At 33.3% G+C, this 16,506-nt stretch overlaps 1 protein-coding gene across 1 annotated transcript; it reads right to left on the bottom strand.

The window, feature by feature from the left end:
• Positions 1–1,980: 1,980 nt before the first annotated feature.
• Positions 1,981–9,132, bottom strand: LOC127075910 (NAD-dependent malic enzyme 59 kDa isoform, mitochondrial). Its single transcript, XM_051017421.1, has 19 exons — positions 8,830–9,132; positions 8,404–8,500; positions 7,799–7,917; positions 7,506–7,673; positions 6,659–6,787; positions 6,264–6,324; positions 5,380–5,483; positions 5,167–5,250; positions 4,954–5,060; positions 4,729–4,831; positions 4,432–4,539; positions 4,206–4,271; positions 3,992–4,064; positions 3,807–3,893; positions 3,658–3,712; positions 3,507–3,578; positions 3,062–3,124; positions 2,593–2,707; positions 1,981–2,418 (listed from the first exon to the last, which is right to left on the bottom strand). The coding sequence occupies exons 1-19, from the start codon at positions 8,956–8,958 to the stop codon at positions 2,347–2,349; spliced, it is 1,812 nt and encodes a 603-aa protein (XP_050873378.1). The 5' UTR covers positions 8,959–9,132; the 3' UTR covers positions 1,981–2,346.
• Between the last annotated feature and the right edge of the window lie 7,374 nt (positions 9,133–16,506).

Genomic DNA, 16,506 nt, shown 5'->3' with positions numbered 1-16,506 from the left:
TGTAGGGGTATTTTTTTTAACTATTTTTAATTAATTATTAATTATTATTGATTTTTAATTACCAATACATGTTCTATGAAATTAGGGAGATATATGTAACTTTTTAAAGTCATTTTTTAATCAATTAATTAATTAATTTTAAAGTGTGAGTTAGGAAATTTTATAAAAAAAGAATAAAAGAAATAATGTTTAATAAAAAAAGAAGTGGTTAGTAGTGGTTACATAAAATATAGAGTTAAATTATTTAATAATAATAAAATAATTATTATATTGGAGATAATAACTAAAAATTATTTTTATATGCAAAATTATTAGTTAGTGGAATAATTATCAAAGAGTTAATAATTTAATAATTAAATGAGAGTGGAATAATAATAATAAGAAGAAGAAGAAGAAGAAGAATATAAAATTGGAGACAATGATTAAAAATTATTTTTTAGATGTAAAACTATTAGTTAGTAGGATAAATATCAAAGAAATAATAATTTAATAATTAAATAAGATAATAAGGTAAATAATAAATAAATGTAGAATACAAAGCTATAAAGATATTTGTTGTTTTGGCGTCAAAAATTGTTAAATGACTTAATAATTTTTATATATAAGATAAAATAAGATAATAAAACAAACAAATAAATATATATAATAGAAAATTATAAATATAACCTTTGACTTGAAGTCAAAAATTGTTAAATAACTTAACAACTTTTATATATGTATTGAATTTATTTTTAAAATAAAAGGACCTAAATAGTATAAATATTAAAAAGAATTCTTGAAAAAAATGTATTAAAATGAGTGTCGAAGATAGGACTCTTCATCCTTTGGTTTAAAATTGAATTAAACCAAACTCTTTGTAATGGAAAATTTCTTTAAATCTAACTTATTATAACTATTGGATTGTAAAAGTATAGGTTAAATAATTTTGTAGAATGTTAAAATGAGAGAAATTATCTAAGAGAATTTCGATGAGGTAGTAAATGATCTCTTTTCTTTTAGTTAGAGGTTCTGAATTCGAATTTAGTTTTGGCACGCATCGGTATTAAATTCTCTTGAGAATTTTGTCATCCATTATGATCCTATCTAGCTCGAAGAATTAGTCTCTACAATTGTATATAAAGGATACTTGGTTTCAATTTCTACCAAGAGAAAGAAATTGTATTTGAGATTATACAAAAATAAAGCCTTGGCTACATGTGGCATGGGGATTGGGTCCCAGTGGTAGATGGTTCTTGGACATCAAATTTGATTCAGATGATTCACGACTATTTAATTTGATTGTTTCGGTCTACATATCATCTTGTTAATGAGTCATGTTTTAGATTCTGTTAATGAGTCATGTTTTGGATTCGTTGTCGAATCGTATTTTGGATCCAATGTGGATCCATTGGATTTCACCAATTATATATGTATGATCTATTGTGGATATAATTTATAAATGACTTATAAGAAAATTTTCTTCAAAGTTATTATTATGGTGTGCAAATATTATCTTAAGATTTGTTCTGATTTTGAGTTCTGAATTCACCCGATTGTCACAAAGTAAACATTCAGGTAATGATGAAATTCACCTCATTGTGATGAAACAGACCCAACTCAAAACCGTGAAATTTATCCAAAAATTCAAATTCAAATTTTAATAGAGTATATTCGAATATTAAAATCCAGACATTTATTTTAAGAAAAACAGAATATCTCTATTATTGATTTTGTTATGAAATAAATGTGCCTAAAGTTCAATCTCCTAACCATGCAAATGACATTTTTGAATTTCCGTTGAATGTGTAATCATTGCATGGAGTATAGTGAAAATAACCCCATAAAAAAAATCTTAATTCATCAAATTTCATATGTGCCTCAGATTAAAAAAAACAATCTATCGGGCCCACGAACACCATTCCTCCCGCATGGACGGTGAGGGGCATTACTCTTGAATATTTTGTTGATTTGGCAAAATTGAAAGACAAAAAACAATACAAGTGATGGAAAAGCGGGAGTCATGGCCATAGATAGCCTTGCCTTGCTATCATTTTACAAAAACAATTGCTGACAGTGTAACATATAAATAATGTTAACAATGAAAATATCCAGGATCGCAATCATCAGCATTACGTCGAGTCATTTACAAATGTCCATTATAGTCACTATAATATGGAACCAAATGATAATAAGCAAAATTCACGGCCAAACCAAATGGAGACATATAGCTTCCATTTTTTCTAAGTGTCCTTCAGCGCTCAACTTTGATTAGAACATCAGATTAAAAACTTGAATACAAAAAGCTTGGCCACAAAATTTTGAAATGTAGATTACACCAGGTCTTTAGTTGTACCTTACCATGTGATTCTATCTTTCATGAACAAGTGGAGCATACACAGGGTACCACATATTGTGTCGGACGTATTCCACAGTCTCCTCCTGCAACAGTAAGCAATGGCAAAATATTATCATATGAAGAATGGTGGGGCTCTTTCTTTGTACAACATTCACGTGTTAATACATTCTACACTGATAGCATGAAAAGTCATTACAATCCATTCCTGCCAAAAAAATATATATCAAAATTTCAAGTAAACGGGAAAAGTTGCATACTTTTGACATGTGTGAGAGTTCTCTAGCTCCTACTTCACCATGTCCCTCTGCCAGATCCTCTTCAACGGCTGCTCGAAGCACAGCAGCTCCAACCTCTGCTGTAACATCTCGTATGCTGCAGTGGGTCAAGCAGTGTTAATAAGAGAATACCATAATTTCAACTACTCACAACTGGCCATAATTTCAACTACTGTAGTATTTATCTTCTCAACAAACAACCAAATCAACAAGACTGATTTTATTCATATAAGAAAGTTGTTGACAAGAGAGTGAATCAATGCCTATACTATTACTACTATATTTATGATATCAAACTTAGCTTCTAAATCCTAGATAACATTCAAAACAAACACCACATCTTAATTTCATAAAAAAATTGCAACTTCAATTGTTCTGTTCATAGAGACAGGAAAAGCAGAGTCAAACATATAAAAAAACAAAACATAACACAGGGAAAAAGGAATAGTACCTATTAACGGATGGATATAGAATTCCTTTTAAGACATCTTCCTCAGCCATGTACGAAGCAAGGCTGTTAGAATGACAGTGTGTAATGTTAGTAATTTATATGACAAGATGCATCCAATGACATCTTATCAGAAATGGAAAAATAAAATAGGTTTTGCAATTTAATCCAATGAAACTATTAATGAAATTTTGATCATATGCCTTGTTTAACAAATGCATTGAATGATAAGATGTAAAACATATAACGAATGCATGGGCCTGCCATGTAGAGTTATCATGTTCACAATGACGCATTGACTCAGACGTCATGGCAGCCTATTGAATTCTATTATGATAAGACTTGATAAATGTAAAAGATATTTTGCCAAATCTCTATGAATCTAAGTTCTAATAGCTTTTAAGTTTTAATAAATAGAAATGACCAATTGTTTAAATTAACATCATACCGTTCAGAAGCTGCCTGCAACATTCCGTCTGTAATAAGATGAGCACCTGACAGAAGTGTTCCCAAACCAATTCTGAAATGTAAAGTTCAAAATAAAAGTTACACCAATAACTCAATTGTAAGTATATAAAATCCAAAAAACATTGCTCTACCCTGGGAAAAGGTACATATTGTTTGCTTGATTTACATGCCCTACTTTCCCATCACCTGCACAAGATTTTAATTGCATAAAAACAATAGCTAACGAAAATCTGAACTATGAAATATATCAAAAATTCAAAACCATGAAAGTGGTAATTACCAAAATCTACATTTTCGAAAGGGCTTCCACTTGCAAACACTATATGTTGCCCGACATGATTAAAAGCATCAACAGCAGTGCACTCAGCTGTCCCCGTAATACACGAAAAATGTCAAGACAAAAAAAAAACATAAACATTGTTATCATGGAAATGTGAATGCTTAATAAGCTTGGTACAAACAAACCATTCAAGGTGGGATTAGACATGGCAAAGATAGCAGGTTTTGTTGAAACGGATTCTTTCATTGCCTTAAGCACCTGAGCTGAATCTCAACCATTAAATTTTAAGAACTCAACTAAAAAAAAGTTCATGTCAAAGATATGTATTACATTTATCTATTTAATACATTTCACTGGGGAAAATGACATGATTGAAGTGCAACTGTAGAAAGTAATTACCTCCTCATTGAAAATACCACCAACACCGGACAAACCTAGGAGCACATGTGGCTTAACCTTTTTAACCTAAAGATCAGTAGGTTCAACAAGTAAACGATAAACATGGTATGCATAAATATTAAAACTGACATTACTATATAAAAGAAGTTTAGTCCTTTCATATCAAAATCATTCTTTTCAATATCATAAAAGTAAAGGTTTTCTCGATGAATCTTATAACATTTACCACTTCAATTATACTAGCACCCTCGGTAAGCCCATCTATGTCTCTTGGATTTTTAGCAAATGCGGCTGCAGCTGGATCTAGATTTTTCCTTTCTGTTGTGACTAGACCCTGCATATGAAGATGGCGTTGTTATCAGACTTAAATCAACAACAGTTGAACATGAAATAGCAGCATTCAAAAATTGATTGCACACAATTATGGCGTTGTTATCAGACTTAAATCAAGACAATTATGATTTTCAAGCATTGCAGCTTGCTTAATGGACTGAAAATGCTAGTAAAGAATGTGAAAGCGTACATTTTTATCAATCAGAAAGAATTGACTTTTGGCAGCTATTTCACTGCACCCAGAAATTCTTGCAACTGCCTCGATGGCCATTTTTAGAACCCCTAGCCCTGCACTGAATCCAGGCCAAAAAAAAAAAGTTGAGACAAAAGTAGCATAAATGAGGCATGTGATGTGATAAAACAAAAGAAAATGGACATTCAATATTATGCTCATTATGATCAGCTTTGAAAGTACCTCCCAGCTCCAACCACAACTATCTTTTGGTTCACAAAATCAGACAATGGTCGACCTTGAGATCTTACTGTTCCCAATAATCCAGCAAGTGCAACACCGGCAGTGCCCTATATCACACAATAATATTATGTTTCAGCCGCAACATCAATAACAGAGTATTGGAAACACCTTAAAGATATGCTACATCAACAATATTGAATGTCACTTTCTCACCTGTATATCATCATTAAACATGCAAAACCTTTTCTTATATCGTTCTAGAGTTTCAAAAGCCCACTTCATTTGGAAATCTTCAAACTGATAAATTTGGCACAGTAACTTAGCTACAAAACTAAATTATTGATATAATCTAAAATGATAGAATAAATGCAAACCTTCATGTCACCAGGGAAAAAAGAAAAGAAAAAATAAAACAGAGAAACAAACCTGCACAATGGCCTTGGGCCATCGAGCATGAACTGCTTCCATGAATTCATCAACAATTGACAGATACTCTTCACCTTCCAGTCTTGGTTGCCGAAGTCCTAAATCTATCACATGAAAACAACACCAAAAAATCCAATGTCTTTCAAAATATAGATAAATTAGCATGCTATATTTCATGGTAGTCTTTGCATTTTCATAATGTAATTAGATGTCAATGATAAACTAGTCATGAATTTGTATGAAATCAAGCAAGATACAATATACAGCAGTAATTAATATCTAAAGTAACATGTCAGAATTCTAAATATGGTGAATCTCTTATTTGAATTCATTCATGTTATTTTGTTTTCGCTAAAGGTTTACTTTTATTTGCATGAGAAAAAAGTACTAGTATAAATAAAGACTTGCTATAAATAATTAGGAATGGTTTCTCAAAAAATCAAGAATGTCAATAATCAGTCTAAAACTCCTAAAATACCGTTTGTAAGGTAGTCAGATATACTCAACGTGCAATAATCATTTGTTAACACAGTCTAGTAGTCAAAGGCAAACAACTGACAAGCATGACATATTCCTCTTTTACAAACATAAATGCTTCACCGCAAGGACTGACTGAGCCAATGAAGGCTAGTAGGGGCTATGGCCTCCCAAAGATCAAAGCTAAAGAATTATACAAGGAAAATATGTAAGCCTTGAGCTTACTGATGGTTTAGTTAATTGGTTCAGTTTTTAAGCTGAAGGTAGAGACGGATTAATTAAATGATCTAATTGACTTGCCCGGCATGAATCTTTTGGTTTCATCCATGCTCCCCAATAAATTAAACTATGAAACATATAACGGCTATAAATAAGCAAACAAAAGATCTAAGAATAGTTTTACTCACATAGGCGGTCTTCAAGTAGCTTTTGGTTGTTGGTACCAACATCTAGCATTACTGGAAGTATCTGCCATAATTGAAAATACAACATAGGTTGAGCTAACAGGATTTATTACTGCCTTTACATAGTGGTGGTTAAACAAAAGGAACATAATTGACATATTATTCCACGTGACTGATCATGAGACAAAATGTCACAAAAAGTTGTCAACTCATATATAAAAGACACGTACCTACACATCACAAAATTAAAAGCATCAACTAATATGGCCAGTATCCTAGCGCATCTAATAATTGGCAAAAATGCTTAAGTTGATGCTTGCCAGATGTATTTTAGAAAACACAAAAACAATAACAGACAGACTAAGACTGCTAAAAGATAGACATAATAAGAAGCATACTCTTTGAGGGTTGATACCAGCAGCAGCAACATACACGTCAAGTTTTCCAATGGGTATTCCAATTCCTTGAACTCCAAGATCACCTAATCCAAGAATTCGACTTCCATCTGTCAAGACAATCATGTCTACCTGTAAAAGAGCCATACACGAAACATAATATATGAATAAATGTAAGACAGTCTGTTTTCGCTTAATGAACTCAGTGATGAAAAAGTAACCATAATTGGAGTACGAGATCTAAGTCATCAAAAAAATCTATACAAACTGAAAATATCAACTTTATTCATGGTACGTATTTTGACACAAAGAAATAGTAAAAGGATCCAACCCCCTCCCTCTCCCCTGAGTTTTCCTGATTTGTAACAAATCTCCCTTTTAAAATTTTACGAAAACCTTCCTTGAGAAGAATTGTTTGTGAAAAATTAACTCTACGAAACAATTTATGTTGTAAAAATCAAAATCAACAATTACAAAAAGCAATTGGATAAATTTATCTGGGTCAAAATATGTGATATCAACAAAAACCATATTTGTTCTGCAACTAAAATGATTGTATAAAGGATTAAAAAATTTGACAGTGTTTACAAAAGGATTTATTTTATTGAACTACTTTATAAGAAACTATTGCAATACCAGGTCAATTGATTTTATGTTTATTACTCAAGGGAGTGGAAATTTACTATATTTAGCATAAGGATTAGAAAACTCAAATGATTCAATTGTTCATAATCTTGAACAGTTTGTTACAGGGATTAGATGGGAAGAATGAAAGCTAAAGAATTATTTCCAATTTCAACAATGAAACCAAAAAGAAAATGATCTTGTATTACTGAAATGAATGCAATACCTCATGCGCTGGCCAGTTGTAGATCATTGACATCATCTCCCCTTTGTCTTTGGCACTAAAATACATTCCACGTGGCCGTCTAAATAACCCTGAATAATTTTGGCACACTAATCCGACTGTGGGGGTATATATTATTGGAGCAAACTCTTTAATATTGTCAATAAGAACCTGAAGAATAGCAACATAAGAATCAAACAAAAAAATCGGTTATACTCTTAATCACCAACCATGTTAGGTTCAAAAGAACAACAACATCAACGACAACAAAAAGCAAACTTCAACAACAAACTCACTCTGTAGTACAAAATTTCATTCCTGTCATGCAGTCTATTTAAGATTCTCCATTTTGCCAGGGAAACAACTTTCTCTGGCTGTCCCTGAGTATTCTTCTCCAAAGATCGGTATGAATTCACTGAAAATAATAAAATAATAATAATAATAATAATACATAATATCAAATATTAGTGAAGAATAATAAAATTACAAATGCCTTAAAGTTCGAGTTGGACTTAATTAAACCCCAAAAAGCTATCTTTAAGATGAGAGTTGTCCTTCACTTATAGCTACTAATAAGGTCATCTCATTATCTATATGGCATTCTCAGCATGCCTTTTTTGTATCCCAAACTGAACATATGGAACTTAAAGTTTGCAGGATTTGACATACGTGGGTGGCCCAACAAATTTAAAATAGACTTTAATACTATCTTAAAATTTTGGTTTGACCTAACTCAACCCAAAAAAGCTAGCTCTTAGGGTGAGGATTACCCTCCACTTACAACCACTATTCAAAATTTCAAACCATATCACTATCCAATGCGAAACACTCAACAAAACGGATAAAAAAAACATGAAAACCAAACAAACTACAATATCAAAAGCATTGGCCTCAAACTTACTAAAGCGATCATATTGCTGCTCGAACGATATAACGCGAGGAGGAAGAAGCCCGCGAAGCCCCAATCTATCCCTTTCAGTTAAAGGAAACCCAGTATCCTGCATTCCAAGAATTTAAAAACCAAAAAACTTTGAAATTGAAACAAATATTAATTTCAAGAAAACTAAAGAAAGATTCATGAGCAATTGACATCCTCCACAAGATTATGCAAAACAAACAGCCATGAAAAGCATCATTCCGCTACTTACACTGTCACACATACTCAACGCACTCAACCAAACTCTAAACACATGCCCATAGAAACCATCAATAACACAACAAAAAAGTAAACTAGAGTAATAATTAAGCTGATTCAACATCGCTTATGTTCTCACTCATCAAATCAAATAAAACCAAATTCAAAATTTGCAGATAGAGAGAGGAAGACCTTGTTGAACCATGGATCGTGAAGAATGTCGGCACCACGTTTGTGAACAATGCAAGGACCGGGAATCGCGGTGGAGAAACGCCGCGATCTGGCGAGTTTGGAGACTGAAACGACGCCGAATTTCCACATTTTTCTTTTACCTTTCGTCCAACGAAAGTGGAATTGAAATCAACGCTAAGTTATTAAGTACTAACTACTATTAATCTAAACTAAGCTGAAAGTAAAGTTAGTTTATTGTGTAGAGAAAATTGAAAAAGTGTGTGTGGCTACGATGCTGTGGTGTTATGCCAGTGTCGTTTTCCATGTGGAAAAACGTTTTTAAGCGGTAATTTTTAATTTAAGCGTTGAAATTGAGCGCTGATATTTTGTTTTCAAGTCTAGAGTAAACAACACCGGGTGAAAAAAAACGGTTGACTAATGTAAATTTACTATATTAATTCAAATAACATTTTTCTTAATATTTTAAGTCAGAAATTGTAAACATAAAATATTCAAGTTGAATAATACATGAAATAAATATAACTAATAAAAAGAAAGATTTTAAGGATTTTTTTCTTTATCAAAACGAATAAAAATATAAAGATAACAAAATATGAATAGAAATAAATATAACTAATAAAAAGAAAGAATAAAACTTTAAGGATTTTTTTCTTTATCAAAAAGAATAAAAATATAAATATAACAAAAATATGTATCGGAAATATTATATATTTGTGATTTGAATTCATTCCGTAAGATGATTCATTTATATATTTTTATTTATTTATTTATTTTTAAATTATATTATTGTATTGTTTTTTTTGTTTTTCTCTTATTAATTTTGAAAGTGAAAACTAAAACTTTTTAAATTTATTGAAAAATTTTAGTATTTTCGGTTCAAGAATCAAAATTAGATGCAGTTTAAATGTGACAAATGGGCATGTCTGTCCCGTTTAAGTATGTTCCGTAAGAGTCTTCAAAAAAAATAGGGCGAGACAGACATAATTGATGATGTGAGCCTACATTCTTGAATCGATGGTGTTGATCTTTGACATGGTGATGCAGTGTAGATCTGCAAAGTTAACACTTCAACATTCAAATCAGTTCAAGATTCAAGATGAGTATAGTGAAAAACGGAGATCAGAGGAAGTATCTTGCTTTCTGTGTGAACTAACTTTTATACTTTGGATTTAGTGGAGTGAATTTGAGATGAATTGGACGTCAGCTCTTTGAGAATTTTCCTGTCATCGATGGTGTTTATCTCTGATACGGTGGTGTAGGGTGGATCTGCAAAGTTAACACTTCAACGTTCAAATCAGTTCAAGATTTAAGATAAGTATAGTGAAAAACGGAGATCAGAGGAAGTATCTTGCTTTCTGTGTGAACTAACTTTTATACTTTGGATTTAGTGGAGTGAATTTGAGATGAATTGGACGTCAGCTCTTTAAGAACTCTCCTGTCAAAACCAGCTGCCCCCAAGGCTTTGTCGGATGCTGAGTGAGCCAGAGAAGCATTAAGTGATTTTGGTCGGCCTCCAAGATGTTGTCTAATGTGAGCTAGAATTAAAACGCTTTGGGCCAATTCAAAAAGTGGTGGGGGATAGAAATATTAAATGATTTCTTATCACCGAAATGTTCCTTATCTACTTCCAGCTATGGGTGTTCATGGGTCGGTTTAGCTCGATTTCGAGAGAATCTGATGTCCAAACTGATCAAAAGTACATGGATTGGTTTTGATTAGATTTGTACATTTTTGTTATAAAGTCCAAACCGAAACAAATTGAAAACAACGGGTTGGTTTGGGTTGGATTGATCGGATATATTAAAAACAAATGTGCAAAAATATTTTTTTAAAATATCTAATTTACATCGATTAATTTTTCATAATAATATAAAATTCCTAATTTTTTCGTTTCTCCATATAGGTTATGAATGTCACAAATGGCGTTTCATTTTTTTCTTCTTGAAGTCAAATATCGTATACTAGTTTTCATGATAATGATGATACAAATTATATAAATTAATATGGTTGGTTCGGGTAGATGGGCTCGTGGATAGAAGTTTTGAAAATCTGTTTCCCAAACCAATTAACATCGGATTTCAATGGTTTGATTTGATTTTTGTCCAAACTAAAATAATGCCCAACCCAAACACCATGGTTTGATTTGGATTTACCCGAACCAATGAATACTCTTACTTCGAGCGCGTCATTCTAGGTATGTTGGTGACCAGGAAATGATTCACTTACTTAGGATACTTGAGTATCTCTGGTTCTTCATTTTGCTTGACGGGATGGTGCCTTCATAGCCCTTGGATATGCGCCTCGTCTTGGATTTGATCCATTGATTCCCAGCCAAAAGTCATACCCCAATTTTGCCCCACACTTTTTCAATTTTCCATTTGACTCATGCTTAAATCATTTGCATGCATGATTATCGAGTTATCCAAATGGATCATTCGTTTTAGCATTTCATTCACCGCATTTCGCATAACTCGTCAATGAGTCAAATGTTCAGTAATAATGGATTTAATCAATTTAAGTGGGTTTTTGAGGCGGATATAATTTGGTGATTATTTGGATTTATTTCCCATATTACTTATGGTGTGGATCATCTCTTTATCCGAGATTCATGGTTAGCAGAGGGATTGGAATGATTGTTACTTAATTCAGAAGATTGCTTGAATTCAAAGAAAATGGCAAAGTTGAAATAAAAAGAAGATTTCATTCATTTATTGGAAATTCATGGTACAATGCATATTGCTTGAGATACAAATCAAAGGAATAGAGTACAAGAAAATAGGGTAAAATAACTACATATTTTGGCTACAGTTGACTCTTTGGTCAAATAGTTGACTTTTTGATCAATTGTTGACCATTTACTCGATTTTGTCTCCTGAATTTTCCTAGACATATTCTACAAGCATTTGATCAAAATATTCATCATTATTCATTAAAAAGTGACTTATGTCATGATTATGTTAAATGTTAATTTTCAACAAATTCTATCTTCCATAAAGCTTCACTTCCATGACTTGTTCTTCACTTTCCAATGTTGCTTCAAGTTCATTCTTCCACTACATTGTTCACTTTTCTACAAGGAAGAAGGTACACCAAGTTATACATTCATATCATTGATTAAAATCATCAAAATACTATGGAAAAGTCATGACAAAAATTATGCACTACACAAAAATTATGCATTATGTAGTGAATTTGATACTTGTTTTTTCAACACTTTCCAACATTAAGTCATGCCCAAAAATTCAGAATTTGATACATGGTTACACCATTCAAAAGTGATTATTTTCAACACAAAATCACTTCTCAAAAGCATTTAAAGTTATGGGGTAATTCACCAAAAATTCAAGACAAAAATGGTGAAGAATCAAAGGCAAACGCATTTAAATTCAAGTTTATCACTAGTGACCTTTTGCCTTACTTTCCAACTTGGTACTTTTGCAAAAATCAAGCATCATGTGTCTCTAACTACCTATGCATCCACAATCATTCAATTATACAATAAATCTTTACTACCCTAACTACCAAACTAACACAGATCCCAATCTCCATTTTTTCCATTCAATCATAGCCATTCTTAACAATCAATTCAAGGGTTGAGATTAGTGATCCGCAACCAAAGCCTAAATTAATTTCCAACCATTAATAAATCCCTTACTTTGATCAAAATCCAAAGGTGTTTATTCATTTACAAAGCTATATAAACATGTCATTTCTCATAATTTTGGAGTTAATTAACCTAACAAAAAAACACCAAAACTCATACTAACTAACTTAACTCCTTTAACCATTTTCCACCATTTTTATCTCAAGTTCTCTCATAATTCTCTCTTTTCTTCACTCTTTCACCATCACCAAAGTTCATATTCATCACCGTCAAGAACTTCACATTAATGTTCTAAGTTTGGTGGAACTTAGCCATAACCCAATTTCAACAAATCATCAATCAAGTTTTAACAATTCAAGCATTATAATCAACAATCATCATTCAATGTTCATCAAGATTCAAGAATGTTCATTAATATTTTGTTCAAGATTCATCTTCTACATTCATCATTTATATTCAACCATAATTATCAAGCAAAGGAATTGAATTAAAGGAACTTACTTTGAAGTTTTTTGGGTTTCTCTTTGATAAATTCGTCGACGATTCTTTGCAACAATAACCGGAGGAATCCTCCCCTATGTTGGTAAGCCTTAAACCCCTTTCCAATTCGTTACATATTTACCATTCTTCAAATTTCTTTGTTTTGCTTGTGATGAATGTGTTAATTATGGTTCTTTTCTTCTTCTCCCTTCTTTAATTTAATCATGCGTCATAGAGAGAATTAGTGAATTTCGGTACCAACAAATAGTTCATGATCCAAAACAGCCCCATAATTATTCATATCCTAAATAAACCGAAAAATTCAACTTCAAGTAGCTAAAAAGTTGCATTAGAATCAACATAGTATAATTTCTAACATAGTTTAGCATAACATTGAATTAGGCATTGCATTAGTGTAAAGTTTAGACATAGAGCATGAAATAGCTTACCAAAAAGCCAACTTTGACATAGAACACAAAAGACTATCCCCTTGAAATTTCATAACATCAAACAATAACTATAACCTCAAATAATTCACCTCACAACAATTCATCACCTTCCATACACGAAATCAGGGGTGTTGTCAGATATGCTTCAAGTGCCCGACTCAACAATCAATTCCCCGCAGTACCTTGTGTGCCTTTAGAAGTCAATGGTGTTATCAGATACACTTCGAGCAGCCGACTACAATAATCAATTCCCTATAGCTCATTTTGCGCCTTCAGAAGTCAGGAGTGTCGTCGGATACGCGTAAGCGTCTGAACACAACAATAAATTCCCTACAGCATCTTGTGCACCTTCATAATCCAGGGGAATTGTCGGAGACGCTTTACACGTCCGACTAAAGCAACCAACTCCCATAGGGGTGTTATCGGAGACGCTTTATAAGTACAAATACATCATTCAAATAACCCTTGTAAAAAAATACACACATTCACCTGTAGCTACCCCCCCCCCCCCCTTCTCCCCCCGTCCCTTCGGATCTAGCCAATTTAAGGGCGATCAGGGTGAAGCCTGGAGACGTCCACCTCAATCTAAGCCATAGCCCCGGGGGTAGGGACATGGATCCTCTACCTTTGGTAGGGTAAGATCATCTATGACATGGAGCACAATTCAAAGCATGGTTGAATCTATCCGACTTCATGCCCTTCACCTGTAAGTTTAATTCGAAACACCACCACGACTAACCAAACTAAACCTTATCCATGTAAACATGATTAAGGTATATCTGCATCTAGCTGGTTAGGCATAAAATACTTACATGTACCATTGATAAAGCTTCCTCTGTGCAAGCACATTCCAAGCACAACCTTGCGCTACTACATTTGCGTCCTATCGAGACAACATACGCATCTAAATACAGAAATACAAAATCTGAAGTATACACTCCAGCAGATAGATCAACGCCTAATGCTGATCACCCAAAGACAAAATATTTGACAATGTGCGAGTTTAGGTACAATTTGATTCTTCCTATGACAATTTTTATAGCAAATTAGTTTTTACAAATTGCAGCCACATGATCACACCGCAATAGTATAAAGTGAACTATATCTTAAGCAGAATAAAGGCACTTTAAACAAGGACAATGTAGAACTCCATTAACAACGAAGTCACAATACATGTAAAAAAGGAGGGGGGCACATGATCCCTTCTCAAGAATAGAAACAATTACACCATCTTGAACAACTTGATCGGGGAGAATTCACTACTTCGAGACAGCCAATGGATGATGAAAATGCTCCACTTGTTGCAATACATTTACAAAATACTCCACAACCTCCCAAAGGTTAACAGAGATGAATTCTTTCAATTGTCAAGGCAAAGAAGCATTTTGTCCGCGTAAGAGGTCTAACTCTCCCTAAGAATATTCAAGAGTCATGATCATTTCCTCTAACTCCCTTGACAAATTGACTGTATGACTACCAATAGACCCGGGAAGATTGAAAGGAGACAAAGCTTTACGTACCTCCTGTAGCGGAACATGAGTTTTCTGCAACTCCTTCAAATAAGTATCCTGTTAGGATTCCAAACTGGCCACACTCCTCTCCAACCAGAATTTCTCCCTGCGCACTCGCTCAGACCAAAGAGCTTCCCAGAAGTCGGATTCAGTTAGGTACAAAGTGACAGAGGCCCACTTAGCAGAACGGGCCAAAGCATACAACTCTTCTCGTAATAACTTCCTGTAAAGGCAAAAAAAAAATGCCCAGCCATCGTCAAATGGATAATTGCGACGGTCATAAGAAGGGTCACGAAAAGAGTCATAATTCACCTGTAAACCCGGAAGGGGAAGAATATTTGCGCCCAAAATATATGGTTGTATTCCCCTCCTTAAAACTCGGACCATTACTTCATCCTCCATCACATTTGCACTAAAATACAGCTGTTATTCCAAGACAAACACAACGAAATGATAAATACTGTAAAGTAATTTTGTAAATATTATGTATTTACCTTTGTTAAGAAACATAAATAAAATAAGAACATATAGTTGGGGTTCAGCTATTTTGTCTCATCTATATAGTTCTTTGTGTAAAAATTCACAAAAGGTACTTGTTTGTTTTATTCTTGCGCCTTTTTGCTCCAAGTGTGGGGTTGGTTGAGAATGCAGTCACTCGCCCTCGTCAACGAGAACAACTTCACATTCCCCTATGTAACAAAGTAAGTTTATCTCATTATATCCACTTTCTTAATTTATACTACAACTAATTGTAAATAATTTATTTTCACTCTTTTCAAATTATGTGGTATGTTCTAGGCATGAACTACAACAAATGTCTCAAACACGTTACAACGGTCTATCAAAATCTTATAGATCACCTTGAACCAAACAATGTATTACAACTAAACAACTCACCATCTTGTTAATTTAGTTTTAATATTACCAATTTACAAATCTTCCATTCATGTATTTTTCCTCTACAGTTTATCTTGAGGCCGTATTTGGGTCTCGACCATGAGATTAACCCCGAGGATGCTACAATTTGGACTACAAAAACAGAAATTATCAGATTCGCTAGTGTGGAGATGCACTAGAGTGATTGTGTCAAACTGCAGTTTGGCATGCAACAACAAATCTCATACCCCTTGATGAGTTTGGGACAATGGCATCAACTAAGAGTCAATGCCCAATGGAATTATTCCTATTGGAAAGAGTTCTCTAGATAGACGTGTTGTCAATGGAAGCACCGACATCAACGGATCATAAATGAACCTATCATTCAAGATACTAGACCAACTCGAAATTATATGAATTGGTATATATCGGTTACAACGACATAGTTTGTGTCTGACCCGGGGTATTTGATCGACCCACGACAATGAGCTTCATTATCATACGCCCAACAACCAACCCCATAATATTACTAAACACAAGAACATTGTCAACCCACCAACCCTAAAAACCAACCCCACAACATCATCATACCAGATACACCCAACAACCAATCGAACATGATTACGAACCCACAAACACCCAACCCCACAACCAATTCATATCATACACACAAACACAAAACCAAGAGCAAGACTCATATCACCAACAACCATATGTTGCTAACACTTCTTACTATAGCCTGATGAGTCATATGATT

This window comes from Lathyrus oleraceus, chromosome 4 (genome assembly GCF_024323335.1).
Source record: "Lathyrus oleraceus cultivar Zhongwan6 chromosome 4, CAAS_Psat_ZW6_1.0, whole genome shotgun sequence".
In the NCBI taxonomy this organism is placed as follows: Eukaryota; Viridiplantae; Streptophyta; class Magnoliopsida; order Fabales; family Fabaceae; genus Lathyrus; species Lathyrus oleraceus.
This window is presented reverse-complemented; position numbering and strand designations above follow the sequence as displayed.